This window comes from Anabas testudineus, chromosome 16 (genome assembly GCF_900324465.2).
Source record: "Anabas testudineus chromosome 16, fAnaTes1.2, whole genome shotgun sequence".
Taxonomy (NCBI): Eukaryota; Metazoa; Chordata; class Actinopteri; order Anabantiformes; family Anabantidae; genus Anabas; species Anabas testudineus.
The window spans coordinates 9,161,463-9,178,736 of record NC_046625.1 but is presented as its reverse complement, the minus strand read 5'-3'; the positions used below and the strand labels follow the sequence as shown (position 1 = coordinate 9,178,736).

Here is a 17,274-nt window from a genome sequence, read left to right as displayed (position 1 = left end):
ATCTATCACACATCTGTCATTTCCAGAATCAGTGCGTCAGTCTAAACAGAACTCCAAAATGTAGAAACCAGTATTATGCAATGCATGGCAAGCTGACAGTAAAATGTCACATCAACAAGCACAAATCCACCATACAGAGCAGTCAAAGTGAGGACACAACATTTCAGTTTGGATTAACAAAGTCTCTTCTGTCTCAGAAAACATTTAACACAGAGAAGGAACGGCATAGATTAACAACACACAGTGCTTTTCTGGGCACTTTTGTTTAACACTGCAGCAGAGTTTTAGGCAGAGGGACGTGACTCGATAAATCAAGCAGCAGGGACAAATTTAATTTCAAGGAGAAATATTGCAGCTTGCAAGAGGAGATACCAAAGCCTTTAGGGATCAGTGGAGTACAGCGTGAAAAGAGACAAAGTGAGAAGGAGCATTAACAAGGACGCCACAGACATGGAGGAGAGAGAAAACTACACCAGCCTGCTGTCAAGTCAACACCAGGAGGAAAACAGGCCCTTCCTCAAGAGCGCCAACGGTGTTTTATCTGTATGTGTGGCAAACATTTTGAGAGATTGAAGAGAAGTGTGTAAAAGGCAGTGATGGGTGCATGTTGACCGCACTTCATTAGACGTCAAAAGGAAATGTTGTGCTTCACTTTACTTCATTGTACACAATATGTGCTATATATACAGGGCAAAATGGCCTCAAGCAGAGTTACATTTACAATTTGCAGTGGAGCCAATTATGTTAAATTTATATTCTCTTAATTCAACCCACTGTATAAAAGTATCATAAAATGCAAATACTCTAGTTAAGTAACTCTGATTTTAAGGACTGTACCTGACAAATGATACTTTCCAGTGTTGCTGTCTACTAGAAATGAGCTTCACCTTGAACACAATATTTCTTCCACCATTCTTTAGAACAAGTGCAAATGCAGATTAGTGTAGCACATGTGTCCAGCATTGTAATGTAACTAAACTATTTCCTTAAGTTTTACTGTACCATGTTACCTCCTTAAAGGATTACAAAACCAAACACTTAAAAAATATATTGTAACAGCTGGATCCACCCCAACCTGCACATTATAAAATATTACTTACACATCAATGTAGCTGCAATAATTATTACAATGAAGGAATTACTTAGTACAATATATGCATAATGACATAAAGTTATCAAGGGGCAGTCTGCTGACTTTGAAGTACTTTTTAAAGTAGCCTTCATTTACATAATGTCTCTGTACTGTTGGGTTTTGAATTATTTTACTGTGCTGTAGTATTTTTACAGTTACTCGTTAGGGGATTTGAATCATTCTGCCACTGCCTGTGTCCATGCATGAATACAGTTTAGTATTTTTGTACTGTGAGAGACCCACACAGAGAGAGTACCCACTTGACTTAACTTTCAGTAGATGTGTTGTCTTTTGGGAACAGTAAATGTTATGAAGCTAAATTCTGGTCAAATGTTTCGGAGCTACAGTCTCCTTTTACTCAAACTCTGCACTCTGCGCTACTCCAGAGGATTAAAAATGGTGAATTGACAGCTACCTGCCTTTGACTGTTTTGTGTCTAATCAGGCTCACAGGGACTGGAGCAGAGTGTTAAGTGTTTGAGGAGACAGGCTTCTCTCCTGATGCTCATTGGCTTTTCGGCCTCCACCTGCACCGGCATTGTACCTACAGTGCTCTGTGAGTATAAACAGTCTCACAACCTCCTGTGATTCCTGCCCTCCAGCCTCCGTATGAGTCCACTGTATCTGTCTGTCTCTCTGTCTGTACGTCTCACTCTATTCCTCAGTCTGGCTGATTATTCTCTCTTTATTTCAGCTCAGTGTGCTTTTGGACACCTGTAATTGGCAATAAAAAAGATAAAGCTTCCTCTCCAGTCCAGTGAGGGTCATGTAATAGAAAAAGCACAAAAGTCCATAATTGTGAAATATTTCTCCTGCAGGGCCAACAGTCTCTGGCAGCTCAGCCTGCTAATGTGCTTGTGAGGACACTTTCATTTAAAACAAACACCACTGGGGCTGTACGTGCTTGATTTATTACCACACACAAACCAAGACAGAGAGAGAGAGAGAGATTGAGTACAATTTTAGGATTTTAAGAAGTATGTACACTATCACAAGATAGTGTACAGTAAATTGGATATTGATTAATACTCCTATGCCACTGCGGGCTCAGTAATATATAGTATACATGCAGTGGGGTCCAAAAATCTGACACCACATCTTAAATCTGTGAAATTTTCTTGGAAAGCTGAAAAATAATGAGAGAATTCGAGGATTTAGAGATGCAAAAAGTTGACACAATAAAATATTTAAGATTCTGTTTCTAGATTGGAAATTAGACATTTGCGGCAATGTTAAGTCCATCATGCAACAGATCAGATCTTGAATTTAGCCCATTGAAGCACGTTACTGTGACTTCCAGGTGAATTTGATCTAATAATAAGAGGCTTGTTCGAGTAAAACAACTTAAAGCCAATTTTCCTCTGAAATAGGGCGGTGCCTGCGGTAGCGTTGTGACCATTGTGGCCACATTTTTTGTAAATATGAGTCTAACCGTGTCTTTTTTACCTTGTTTTTTTTTTCAATCTGTGCACCATTACACGTCACTAAAGCACCTGCATCTGTGTTTTTACATCATCCACAGGATTTCATGGAAATGTGATGATTTTATTAGAAACACTAATTTCTATGACAAACAATAACTTAGATTTAGTTTACTAACCACAATGAAACGGTTTACCGTTTTCAGTTCCTGTTTCTCTGAACCTGACTGCTAACTTTGTCAACTTCAAACTAACTATGACAAACTGTTTGTGTCAGATGATTACGGCAGTATTTCATAATGAAAGTCAAATCCATACATGACCAGTGTCTGTATTTATGACTTATATCACATCAATTAATCTTAAAAAGCATTATAGAAGTCATTTTATAATGCTTTAGTAGGCAAAGGGGAAGTGTCAACATAAACAGAGGAAACACAAATGTGGAAAAATATCTGGCAATGAAAGCAGAGTAAGTTCAGATTGTAAATGATAATTTCTTTCAGCCGCAAGGGAGCTCGTAAAAACTCAATTACTTCAGTAACAGCAGCAATAAAATCTTACAGAGATTCACCAACTGTACAGAGGAACATCATATGTTTGAAGAGGGAGAAATTGGTGGCAAATGAGAAAAAACAACAGTATTCAATTCTAATATTTTTTGTTGCGCTCATGTAGATGGCAACGTCAGTCCACACTTTGGCCCAGACTGAAATATGTCAACATGCCCTCCTCAGGCTGTTCTGGTCACACACAGAGCTGTGAGCAGGGCTGCAGAGTTTCCCTGTGAGTTAAGCTTTTGTGGATCACAGTGTTAGTCAGTTTGTCAGGCCACCATTTTAGTCCTGAAACTAAATTTGGACCATGTGCCTGGGCAGTGGGGTAGCACTATGTTTCATTTTCCCCAGGCGTTGGCACTGATGTGGGAATGTAAACTATAATGCACTGGTAGGACTTTTACCCCAGGGGAGATTCTTCAACTTTACCCTGGCAAAGAAAATACCAAGAAATACAGAGGTGGAAATGCAACTTTCTCAAAAGGTTCCCAGTTCCCTATAAAAGTATCTGCAGTCTCTTTTATTATCCATTAAGTGCAGTGAGGGTCATGAAGGATGGCTTCATACCGAGGATCAGTGTTACTGTTTTAACTGTGACAAGCTGAAGAGCAGAGTCAGCTGTGACAAGATGAGCAGTCATCTTGCAGACCATGAAACAGCATGCACGTGTGTGTGTGTGTGTGTGTGTGTGTGTGTGTGTGTGTGTGTGTGTGTGTGTGTGTGTGTGTCTGCTCAACAGACTTCATGGACAGAACACTTTGTCTGCAGAGTCCTGCTGACTGGCACAGGTGTTCCTCATTCCCCTTAATTGGGTAAGTTACTGTGCGCTGTCCACAAGCTAAAGATCTGTGTGTGTGTGTGTGTGTGTGTGTGTGTGTGTGTGTGTGTGTGTGTGTGTGTGTGTGTGTGTATATATATATATATATATATATATATATATATATATATATATATATATATATATATATATATATATCTTTGCAAGGCAAGGTCACTTTATCCAGTCTATACTTCTGTGAAGAAATAGTTTAAGATTAGGAATTACATTAGGTTTAAGTTAAGGACACCACAGGGACCTTTTTTGGAGCAAGTGTCACTATAAACGTTAACAACGACTTTGTCCCATCTGTGATTGTCCTTTTCATAAAAGTCTCTGTAATGTGTAAGTAGTTTAATATCTAATGATAGAGATTTGTTCTTGTCAGTTTTGTCTGTAGGAGTTTAAAGGCCTTGTGCAACATCTCACTTAATTTGTCTGATGAAGGTCCTGCTCAGATTGTTTAGGGTACAGACTGAGGAACCACACTTGGGCTTTAGTGCACCTTAGTGAGAAACAGTTTAGCTTTATCAGTCTTTGAATTTTTTAATTTTGCTGGTCTGATGCTGTTTGACACATCACAGTAGGAACGGCACTTGTGTTAATTGTGAAATTCTAGTCAGAATCAGATACAGTTTCTTGCCACGTACAATAAAGGAAACTTTACAGTATTAGGATTAGTCTGGAAGTGGAGGGCCATGTTTACATCATCGTCGACAGATGTTTTGGCTTTGTAGGCAAACTGGATGGGATCCAGAAGAGGGTCTATAATGGCTGTGAGGTGGAACCAGACAAGGTGTTCAATAGACTCCATGACCACAAAAGTCAGGGAAACTGGTCTGTAATCATCAAGTCCTGTGATCCTCGCCTTTTTAGAAACTGGAATAACGGCTGAAGTTTTGAAGCAGGCTGGCATTTGGCAGGTCTCCAGTGACTTTATTCTGTCACAGATTGGGTCTTTTAAATGTTAAGGATGTGGGTTTGGTTCACTATGGCAACTGAAGATCTTTCCCAGTGTAATTATAGCTTACTCCAACAACAAAGCTTGTGTTGTCAGCACTTGATCAAAAGACTATGAAAGATTAATTGTGAATCTTTCATAGTCTTTTGGTCTTAGTATTAAATATTACCTTTGGGTTGAGGTGTTCTGCTTACTGCATTTCTGTGATTATAACTACTGTATCAGTCTGATACAGAGATGGTTAGACAACAACACTACAACACAAAACCAATTTGAATGTATACAGTATGTAATATTTTTATCTGTTACATATATACATTGACACTGCTGTTCTACACTAATTTTATTATACTCAACATTGTGACATCATAAACATTATAAAACATCATCAATTTGGAAAATACATAAAATACTTTCTAGGATCAAAACCTCAGATACATCAGAGTTCAAACACTTCAGCATCAATAAATCAAAGCCTCAGGTAAAGTGAGCTTGTTTTTCACATTTGTCAGAGATGTTCACAGCTGTTATTTATAGCTTACTCCATTTATCCCACTGTCCTACTCTCTCCATCTGTCACAGATACTAAGATGGGTTGAAATCAGAGCCAGCTGACCACCTTTCAGCATAGAACAAGGACAAGACTGTTGTGTTTTAGTTTACCAATCAAATATATGGTTTAAGGCTTGATATGCAATCATTTTTAACCACATTTGCCATTCAACTGAACTGAATTCTCATGTAACATGTTGAACATATACAGTGGCAAAAAAGCCCTTTGACACCAAACTGACTCTAAACTTTAAAGTAAATCTATTACTTCTTATAATCATAAAAATAATCAGTTGGGTTGAGCTGTGGAATGACCTCAATACAACCATTCACACCAGATGCCCTATAAATATTTCTGAGTTGAGTTCTGTAAGAAAAGATGGTCCAAAATTCCTCCTGGATGTTGTATAGATCGTGTCTTATCCACAGCTACAAGAAATACTTGCTTGAGGTTATTGCTGTCAAAGGTGATTCAACCAGTTACTTAGTTTAATAGGTGTGTTTGGTAAAAACATGAAAGAGACTGTTTCCATTTTATGAGCCTATAAATATTATTTTTGTTTATATTTAGCAATATGGTGAAAATCAGATCACATTTCATGATCAGGTCATGCAGAAAATCAGGAAACTTTTCTAGCAACTGTAAACATAAATGTAATGATGCAGTGGTTGCCTATTTGTTCCTTCGGAAAATAAACCTGATGTCTGCACACTAACAAGTCATATTGTGATTAATTTAAATAAAGTCAGGTCTATTTATGACCGCTCGTTACACAGTTTGAGAAACATCACATGGAGTTCACCGGATCACCGCTGGGTGGCGATGCTTAATCTAATCCGAGGAATCCAGATGCTGAGATTGACAGCCCAATGTGTCCCGCCCCTTCCACTCCACTATCCAATCAGAGATTACGTTGCTTTGTTGTCGATATTACGTTGCAGAGAGCGGAATTGAACAATCCGAAGGAGGCTACCTGCTAGAAACCAACACAACAAGGTACATTATAACACATACAGCCTTATTTTCCCACTTTTGTGCAACATTTTACGTTCTCGCGTTTTTCTCCAGTTGTTTATAGTATAGCGGTACGATTTAAATCACCACAAAGGCTTAAATCGGACTGAGGCCTAGCTAATGTCAGTGTTTAAGTGAAGCCTTGCGGTTAGTTAGCAGTTAGCAACTGAGCTAGCATGACACATTGAGCTTGAATACCAGATAATCTGCATTTTATTGACAACTGTCAGTCTAAAAGCAACATCCTGTCTGAAATGATAAGTATGTTTTGAACGTTTAGTACATGCTTATCGCAATAATACCGGCTAACCGATACGTATATTAGCTTTAAATGTAGCCAGGTGATTTAGCAGTGCAGCTAACGGTAATGTAATGTTAATGCAGTGACGAGGAATTAAGTTAACACTGTAGGTTTACGTTGAATAATGTGTATTTAATAAATATTTTAGTGCTGAGCCTTTGAAACGGTAAGGAATGTGTGGTTAGTATTGTTTACTACACTCTGGCTATTGAGATTGCACATTGTTAGGTAGCTAGCTATATATATATATATACACACACACACACTTTACTCTGTGTTGCTGCACATTGTGTGTCATTGTTACTTTTAGTATATATTTTACTTTTAGTAATTATTCTTTGCTTAACCAGTATTATTTTTTCTTAACTAGGTTACTTCAGTATATTTACAATCAAAGGCATTACTAGGTAGACATTATACACTATCAAAAGAATATTTTATCAATTTTTAAGTCTTAAACCTACACTGCTAAGCCTACAATCCCAGAACATTTTCAGTAACCCTTACCTCTGCTTCAGTACATTTTTAAACTTTTCACTAATGTAGCGTAATGTAGTGTTTTTTCCATGGTACTTTATATAAACACTGCCCACATATAATTTAGTATATATATTAATAAAAGTGCCTTCATTTGATATCATCCCAGGGTGCCAGCATAATATACATACATATATTCTATTTATTATTATTGATGATCATATATGATACTTCACACTGAGTGAAATATTGAAACTGATATGTCTATGACATTTCTTTCACTGAAATATAGTAGTTGTGGTGTGCATTATTTTGCACAGATGTTCCTAGTTTCTAGTTCAGCCTCATATATTTGATATATTTTTGCACAGTTGTAGACTCTCACAAGAATTTTAATATTGTTTTGTGGGTTTGAACAATGTTTGGCTGCACAGCATGTGCCTGTAATGACTCATCCCATACACACTGCTAGTTGTTATGTATAAAATCTGTGTTTTTCCCTTCTTGGAGTTAAAAGTATGATCTGACCAAATTAAGTTGACATGCTCCTCGGTACAACAGCACATGAAAGTATCAGTCCACATATCTGTTGAAGTGATGCAAAATTTAGCATTCACAGCATTTAACACGCTGCACGTCATTCCAGTAAGATAACTAGTCTTAAAAGAGTTTTTCAGTGATCTTCAGAGCTATTTAAGGTCCCTTTTGGTTGAAGAGGATTATGGTCTAAACCACTTCTTATTAGTGTTAAGAGTCTGTCGAAGTGAGTTTGGGATATGATATACAACAGTGCAAGCTGCCAACTCCAATTTTAAATAGTTTTTTTCTTCTTACCTTGTGCCTTTTTATTATTTTATGATATACAGTATTTTATTCTGTTTGAATCTCTAACTCCATTTTGAATCTAATATGCCTTGTAACCATACAAATGTATATGAAGTAAGTATAATGAAATGTAAAATGTTTTTAACACTGTTTTTGATGTTGTGCTATACAAAAGAGGTTGAAGGTACTGCTACAACAGTTGTGTTTTTTATAATTAATTATATAATTAAGTTAATTATTTTATTGACAATATGCTAACATTGTACAAAATTCTACAAATGTAGATGACGATCATAGGCTGCATGTATCGAGAAGAGGGTTGAGTAGCAACAGCACAGTCAGTATTCAACAACATTACTGCATGACAAAACAATTTTTCCACCAGTAATATTGCAGCCATTTACACTTTGTATTTGCTATTAACTGTTATGAGTGTTATTTTTATTAAAGCTTGCATTTTTAATATTTTATTAGTGTTTATTTTTATGTTTATTTGGTATCTTAGTGGTCACTAAGGCACTCTGTACCTGAACAGCTGCACACTGCATATTGAGTGAGTCCACAAATTCCCCCAGCCATCTCTCAACTGATATGCAGCAGGTTTTGTGCGCTTTTTAAATTCAGTAGAAAAACACAGATGGAGCCAGTCCAGCCTCAGATTCAGAGATTAATCTGACTTTTAAAAATGCCTGAAATTGAAAGAGGTACTGTTTCTGAAACACAGTGTAGGTTAATTTGTTTGGCTGCAACACATGCCTGCTCATCTGCTCATTTTGCCAAGGAATATGCTCTTTGTACCTCTGATGGTGGTCCACTGGGACAACATATGGAAGATGTGCACGTGTGCATCTAAATTAATCAGATTCAGGATGATACAATACATCAGCACTGACTGAAATGAGGAAAAATGAGCCAGGCTACTCTTAGCAAAGACTTTTTGTTGCATTAATTTTAGGAGATAGCCTCAGGTAATGAAACCAGTCTGATGCAACTGCAATATTTTTATCATGTATCTGTAAGGCTAAACTTCCCTTGTGTCCCAGGGTGTGTCTACTGGGAGTAGGATCTTAAAATAGACAATCAAAGTCAATAGGACCATTCACATTGGGATGTTTGTCAGTTAAGACAGTTTTGAATTGAAAGAAATGCATGTGTCGAACCAAGCTGACATCCACGTGTGCAATTTCTTTATATTTGAGTGCATTTTACTATAAAGCGTGTGGGTAACAGGCTAAGAGTCAGGACAAGGCACTGAAGCCAGAGAATGGACCTTTTTGTGTTTTTCTAGATGCACTTTTTTGGGAATTGAATTTCTACTTGAGACTCAGGCAGATTCCTGTCACTACTTGGATAATTATTCTGGTGTTGCCCCCAGCCCAAAGTGCATTTGCATCATGTCTCTATGCAGGGAATGGCTCTTGATGAATATACATGCCCTGCTTCGCATTCATTACACTTCAGGCCTGCATTGGTGCTACCCAGTGCAGCTTACTCTTCCACTACTTGAGTAGCTCTCCAGGTAATTTGAGGGTTAAGTGCTTTGGTCAAGAGTACTTGGCTGATAGATGTTAAATGAGCAGGGAGTATTGTGCTTTCATATCGACATTCTTTCAACAGGCCACTAGTGGCTGGATTGTGTTTTAAAGGGCATGACATGAAAACTAGATATTGTGAAGTCCTAACACTCATTAATAGAGGTTTGTTATTAGAGTAGTTATAGAAGACTGTAATATGATGTCTTTAGAGCACCATAATAAAGTGGCAGAGCAAAGGTGATATTTTTTTTATTTCTTTTATTTTTTTACCATACCTTACCATCCATTTTCTACATACGGTAGATGTGCGGCTGTTATGTGTCTCTTTGCACTACTTTAGTCTAACCTGCTGTGTCTCTGTCACCTGTGTCCCCTGGCATCAGATGGAGGTAGAGCAGCTCCTGTCTCTGTCAGGCTCTGCACTGGCCCAGGCTGTCAGCTCTCTGCTGGAGACCCCAGGACTCTACGTCTTTTCTGACATCCTGGAGCTGCCTAATGTCAGAGAGGTATACTTACACATCATCATACTCACACTGTCACATACTCACACTGTTTTTTAACACCTATTCAGACCTGATATCACTTACTGTTAAAAGTGTTAAGCCACATGCAGAATCAGAATCAAAGGGGACAGTGATGTACAGTGGCAAGAAAAAGTAGCTGAACCCTTTGGAATTTCATGGTTTTCTGCATTAATTTATCATAAAATGTGATTTGATCTTCATCTAAGTGAAGAGTATTAACGAATATAAAGTACCTGAAACAGTAACACGAAAAAGTATGTTTGTATGTATGGATTCACATACTTTTTCCACTAGCACTATGATTTTTTTATGGTTGTTCTCAATAAAGACAGAATTAAAGATCAGATTTTCTTATGTTATTATTTTAGGAACATTATATTTCTTAATACTCTTGACTTGAGATGAAGATCAGATCACTTACTTTTTCTTGCCACTGTATGTGACCACATTGCTATCATTGCATTAAAAAAATCATATTTACTAAACACATTTGACATTGATTCATCATCTGCTCAAGAGGCAATCCATATACATTTGTTTACCAGTGATGTCACAACTCCAGCTGACACATCTGTTTATAGAATATCTGTGTGTGGGAGTGATGCTGCAATCATTTTTTAGTGTGGATTATGTATGATGCATGAGACTACAGCCTATTTATGAAGTGAAGTGCTGCTGTTAGGGAAATTAATGAACACAGTGCCATTGTTACACTCTTTAAGAAGCAAAAGCCAGACCAGTGGGGATAGTTACTAAGGATTTGTGTTGTGTCTTTTAGGAGCTAAACAGTGAAATTACATTTGTCCTTATTTACAGGGGCCGCACCATTGATTTTATCAGCACTATTTTGTGTAGATAAAATTGAAAGCAGGCATCCCTGCTGAAATTGTCACACAGAGGACATTACATCTGCATTTTAATGTCTGAGAAAAATCTGCAGCACTGTTTTTTTGGATGCATAGAGTGACGAGCCAGGTAGAAAGAGAAATGACTTAATGGTTCAGTCAGTGAAAATACTTGAGTCACTGAACCGAAGAATATTGCACCAAATTAGACATATGCATTATAACATTACCTTACACCAAATAACAACAATGCAGCCGTCCGTTATTGTGACCCAAAGCTCTGTGTTTCTATCAGCAGTTTTCTTGATTGTGTGCTTTTAATGACTCATATCAGCTACAGTCCAGTGAAATATGATTGAAGCATCCAGCAATACTCACTGAGTGGGTGTGTTACATTATTTTTTATCATTTACAGCAATACTCTAGACAGAGTATTTTGGAAGTTTCATAAAAAGCCCCCACATTAATTTTCATAAAATATTTAATTACTCTCTTTTTGTTGAGCTGATAGCAGTGGCTTCATAAAATATATTCCTGGCATACAGCCTTTCGCTTCCAGGATAAATTAATGCTACTATTTTCAGGTATCTCTTTTTCAAATATTATTGGTGGTTCAACAGCAGAGAACAATATTTTGTTTTCCTAGGTTGCTTTCCACAGGTGCAACACATACCTGAAAAAAAATTGTGGTTGAGCTCATTTACATGTTTAGTCTTACTAACCCAGCTGAACAGAAAAACTGCAGTCAGACAAGCTTGTGTGTCACTAGCTGAAAATTTCTTTTGGCATGCAAGTAGGTGTGTCTGTGTACTGTAAGTAGTGAAACTCAAAATCAGCAAATAAATTACTGTCTAAAATCTAATTTCGTGGCCAAAACAAATGAAAAAGAAGAGTTGTAAAAATGATCAACATATGTTGTTATTAAGAACCCACAAACCGTCTGTTAAATTACACAAATGCATTACAAAAGAAAGTAAATGGCTAGTAGACTTCACATTTGTTCAGATATTATATAAAGTTAACAAAAAAGTATACTTTGGTTTCAGCTACTCCTTTTTGGTCTTTTTTGAGATATTAGGGTTGTGATTGTAAATGATTGTCAAAAAATAAAATGTTTGATGAATACTTTCACATAGATATGGATGTGTATAACCTTACATAGACTAAATGTGGTCACAGATTAGTTAAATCCAGTTTAGACAGTTTGAGGAAAATAAGGGCAGACTTGTGCTTAAGCCTATAATCTAGCCATCCTAACTCCAGGTTAACTCAGACTAGTGTATCTAAGGTAACAACCAGTGACACTTGCTGACTAATAGGTGGAAAACGTGGCACAGAATATGCTGATATGCTTTTTGTTTGTTTTCTGCTGGAGTGAAAGGGTCTGTTGTGTCTTAATTTATCCAGATTTCATAGATTTAAAGTAGTCAAGATCAAAATAGCTTTGTCTGAATCACAAATTCTGATGCCAGATGTGAATGAGGTCTTTACTGGTCTTTCTCTCTCTTTTACTCTCAGCAAAAGCTCTCCTCAGATTTGCTCGGTGTGCACAGAAAAATACAGTTTCACACTTTTTGTTTGGAGAGTCTCATTACTTCTATCTTTGCCACATCTTTTTCTTCTTACCCTCATCTCTTCTCTAAACCACAGCTGGAGAATGGCCCTCATGCACCAGTGTACCAGCTCCTGAACCTCTTTGCCTATGGAACCTACTGCGACTACAAAGGTATTGCAGTGGCAGCACAGTGTAAATAAGTAATAGGGCAGCCTGCAACTCTTTTATTATGAGCTCTATTTCTTTGCTGCGAGGCAGGCACCTTGACACAGAGCCTTTAAACATACTCACCTGAGACAGTGCAGGCAGGTTATACATAGACAATATTACTGGTGTACTTTTATCTGTTTGGGCAGTATTTTATAAAGCATTATGCTTGGCTGATGATCATTGTCATTGCAGCACTGCTGGCACAAATAGACAGTGAACTAATCATTTGTGACTCGATTCGCTGTGTGTGTAATGCATTGGTAAGCTTCTACAAGAAGTGGAATGTTAATTACGTCTAATTTTATGCTGAATATCAACCAATAGCCTGGAAAAAGAATGCAGCCTACTTTATTGTTCCCCTCCCTTTAGAGTCACATCGACAGGGAGAGAACATTTACTTTCACAGAGCAGTGTAGTGAAGCTGTCAGAGCTGCTGTCTCCAGGGGTATGAGTCCTGTCACCAGGGGAGCAAGGCAGCAAGAGACACTGGAGCCCGACTTCCTCCTGACTTTGTTCTCTGACTGCTTAAACAACTCCACACTCACCTGTGTGTCTGTGTGTAACATAACACTTCAAAGTAATAAGTAGTGCGTGGATTATGTGTGACTCTTTGACCCGCAGCAAAGTGACACTTACACACTGACACATTACTATGGCTGTTTTTTCTCATTCTGTTTCTTGCTCCTGCAGAGAGAGCAGCCTCTCTTCCAGAGTTGACCCCTGCACAGAGAAACAAACTCCGCCATCTCTCGATCATCAGCTTGGCTTCCAACCTCAAGGTTTGTTCTTTTTCAGTTTTTACGAAGACGTTCAGGTGAACTGTTATGTTGTCACCAAAATAAGTAAAGCAAATCTTCATTCTGCCACTATGATATTCCTATAAAGTAAAGTGTTATATATATTAACAACCCTGCTCTTAAACCTGCCTTTACCATTTCATTTAGTCATCCAATTCTGAGAAAAGTTTATGTGAGGTTACCTGTGATTTAAAGCTTGTTGTGGTTTTTATATCAACTAAATTACAGTAAAATAGCCTCAGGTTTTCAAGGAAAAGTTACAACAGCTCACGTCTATTCAGATTTTCTTCTCTTCCCTCCATCTGTGCAATAAATGCCATTTAATAAAGTATCTCTTATTTGCACCTTTCAACCACGCTGTACCTCTTCTCGTGCCCTTTCCTTTCTCTGGTACCTATAAATAATTGATTCATTATTCTCACCAGCACTGTCCTTTTCTTTAACTTAATCTCCCTTTACATTACCAGTACGTCTGTCAGTACTGCCTCCTGTTTTTCTCTTTAATGTCAATGTTTCCTCTGCATGCTGGCTTGAACTCTCTAATTGCCCAGTCAAGGATTGTTAAATTCTAAACTCTTTCATTCTCCCCTGGCAGTGACATTTAGACAAATGAGCAATTTCAACATTTTCCATCAAGCCTTTAAAGTGGAATCTTTTTTTGCCTGATTACCTTGGTTAAAGAAAGAAGAAAATATGATAAGTAAAGTCTGGTGATGTGTTTTTTTTTTCCCCTCAGTGCCTGCCATACTCATTGCTCCTGCAGCAGCTGGAGCTGAAGAATGTGCGGGAGTTGGAGGACCTGCTGATTGAGGCCGTTTACTGTGACATCATCCAGGGCAAACTGGATCAGAGGAACCAGCAGGTGGAAGTAGACTGCAGTGTGGGCCGTGACCTCGGCCCCAATGAGCTCCCAAACATAATCAACACGCTGCAGGAGTGGTCAGTATGCCCTCTGTGTGTCTGTGCACACACTTTAGATTTATGTCTCAATTATCTGTTTCCCCAATTCACAATCTACCTCCCTCCGTGCCTGTCTTTTCTTTCCCTTAGGTGTACAGGGTGTGAGGCGGTGCTATGTGGCATTGAGGAGCAGGTCTCGAGGGCAAACCAGTACAGAGAGAGCCAGCTGAAGGTTAAAGTCCAAGTAGAGACCGAGGTCAGTGCCTCCTCCCTGCAGCCTGTATCTCCCTCTTTCACCCACTTGGTCTTCACCAGTCTTTGTTTTTGTTCTTCCAGCAACTTGTGGCATTTCAGTTCGATCCTGACTACATATATATATTTTTCAAGTCTGTCGTTAAGCAAGAACCTATATGAACACCGAAACAGATTTTCCTTGCTGTAGTAATTCCTCCTGTGCGTATGTCTGAGCTGAACAAATACTACAAAAGGAAATACTGAACACTATCCACAAAAACACAAAGAGGGAGTTTTGTACTGGTCACACGGTATCTTTATTTGAGTAACTCAAATTGCTTTTCAATACATTTTTACACACATCAGCCTCTGTGGACTTTCTTCCCTGTCTATTCCAGAGCATTAGGACAGGATCTCTTAACAGCCAGTATGAACAAGAGGAATGATTACAGAAGATCTGTATAACTGAGAGCCTATCCCTTAACACGTTCCTCCTCTTTAATCTTTAATTTTTAATTTCTCTTCTCTTTTCCCTCAGGTTTCAAACTTGCAGAAAACGTTAAAGGCCAGCGCTGCCTCTCCGTCGTCTGGGCCCGCTCCTGCTGGAGCCGCCTCTAATCAAGATGCAGACCAGCCGGCTGAGCCACGAGACCCCGCCTCCTCTCAGGAACCAAGACAACCAGGCAAAAAAAGTTCAAAGGTTAAAGGGTGAGTATGGTGACATTCACTTTGTCTCTTGCTGTACCTGTTTGTATGTACGTATGTGGCTGCAAGCAGGGGGGAATTCAAATATTATTTGCAAGCTCAAAGTACTCTGAGCATTTTTAATGTTGTAGCTTTTTATAAAATGAACCAGCAGGTGTTTGCATAGAAATTGTGTTCATTTTTTATAACAAGACCAAAGTTTTTGCAAATTGAATACATAAAATATGTTTGGCCGTGTGGAATGATTTACTGAAATTATGTTTTATTCACACTTGCTGCTGTGGTTAAGTTTTTCAAGCAAGAAATGCTATTTATTGCTACTAGACTAGACTTTGGAACAAAAGCTGCATGTGGAGGTTCTTTCCATTAAGTTTCTTTTATTGCTGCTTCTTCTTTTGTTCTCTTAAGCATTTTGTTACTGTGGTTTTTGAAAGGTGCTTTATAAATACAAATTTACCTAGTTATAACCACAGTGCTATAAAGACTCTACTTCAAACACTAAATTAAAGCCATTAGTCCAATGTTCTTGTAGAGAGCAAAGTTAATTCAACAGAGAACTGCTATGTTTCCATTTTTTTCAGCAAACATTAAAAAGCCAGCTGCCAGTGTAAGTGGTTTGTCTGTGTGAGTGTGTGTGTGTGTGTGTGTCTGCATGAAGTACCTTTATTATCAGATGCGCATCAGTGTTTTGCAACCATACTCTAACCCTGCTATCAGGGACTTTCTCTCTGTTTTGCTTCCATTGGGCCCAATTACCAATGGCTAATTTCACATCTGTCCTGGATTGTAAAATGTCACTGGATATACAAATGCCCCATGTGCTCTCCTCCTGAAAGACCCGTTTCCCCCTCCAGTGATCAGACGAGATGCTTTGCTTGCCTGCTGTTCATGTTGTTGCCGCTGAGCAGAAAGCAGTGATTATTTTTTGGCTGCCTGTCACATTTTGATGAAGCATAGAACCCCATAATTTTCATCACTCAGCACTGCACTTCATTCAAATGAAGATCCACTTAATATTATGAAATCCAAATTAATGATAGCTTAACCTCAATCCCCAAATCTAAAATGAGGTTTGACACTATTTCTTTATGAGGCTATTTAGAGCATGGGACTGAGCAGTTATTAGTAACTGGTCCTTTGCAAAAATTATTATTAATTTGCAGAAATAGAAAATCCACTGAGATCAATTTCAGTGCAGAAATACAAAATACTGATACTAGAGGTTTCAACACAAAGACACACCAGTAATGTGCTGGTATAGTAGAATTTTTCTTTTTTCTTTTACTGTTCGTTTCTCCCTCAGGCTGCGCGGCAGTGGGAAGATCTGGTCCAAGTCCAACTAAAGACAAAAGAGAGATAGTGGCTCTGATGGACACTTTCACTGATTAATGGACACATGGACCTGCTGACAGACAAATGGAGCAGATTAAATAATGTGGACATTGTTCACGGACACTCGTCACATACACTTGAAAACCAGAAGGCTTCATGGGAACTTATCTTGTCACCTACTCTCACCTTGATGGATTCAGAAGCAGACACGTGCTGATGGATATGACTGGTGTGACATCCACTCTTGCAGTTGTTAATAGCCTAACAGCCGAACTGTCAGTGTAAACACACACACGCACACACACTCACACACAGCACTGGTAACACATGAAGACAGAACAGTCTGCAGCAGAAGTCAGTTGCCTTTCACCATAAACAGGATCAGTGTATTTGACGCATATGTGTGTTTATCTCTGTTGTTTTAAAAAATGTTCTTTTGATTTAGATTAATTATATGTAGCTTTGTGTTTTTTCTCTATGCCGAGTTGAGACGTGTACAAAATCAGAATATACATTGTTGAGGAATAAAACGAAGCCCTGTACTTATCCTGACTGTCTCATTAATGTCACTGTCACTTCT

At 38.2% G+C, this 17,274-nt stretch overlaps 1 protein-coding gene across 2 annotated transcripts; it reads left to right on the top strand.

Moving 5' to 3' along the window:
- Window positions 1-125: 125 nt before the first annotated feature.
- cops7a (COP9 constitutive photomorphogenic homolog subunit 7A) lies at window positions 126-17,240 on the top strand. 2 transcript variants are annotated; one of them, XM_026370629.1, is made up of 9 exons: window positions 126-543; window positions 1,577-1,687; window positions 9,976-10,098; window positions 12,612-12,687; window positions 13,417-13,505; window positions 14,260-14,462; window positions 14,574-14,679; window positions 15,196-15,365; window positions 16,666-17,240. In XM_026370629.1, the coding sequence occupies exons 3-9, from the start codon at window positions 9,976-9,978 to the stop codon at window positions 16,703-16,705; spliced, it is 807 nt and encodes a 268-aa protein (XP_026226414.1). In that variant the 5' UTR covers window positions 126-543; window positions 1,577-1,687; the 3' UTR covers window positions 16,706-17,240. The 2 variants fall into 2 exon arrangements, with proteins under 2 accessions (XP_026226414.1, XP_026226413.1); XM_026370628.1 differs by lacking the exons at window positions 126-543; window positions 1,577-1,687 and adding an exon at window positions 6,252-6,436.
- The last annotated feature ends 34 nt before the right edge of the window (window positions 17,241-17,274 follow it).

Coding starts and splice junctions, on each gene's coding strand:
- cops7a (XM_026370629.1), top strand. CDS start 9,976: ATGGAGGTAGAGCAGCTCCTGTCTCTGTCAGGCTCTGCACTGGCCCAG. Junction 14,463..14,573: donor ATCAACACGCTGCAGGAGTG/GTCAGTATGCCC, acceptor TCTTTCCCTTAG/GTGTACAGGGTGTGAGGCGG. Junction 15,366..16,665: donor AAAAGTTCAAAGGTTAAAGG/GTGAGTATGGTG, acceptor TTTCTCCCTCAG/GCTGCGCGGCAGTGGGAAGA.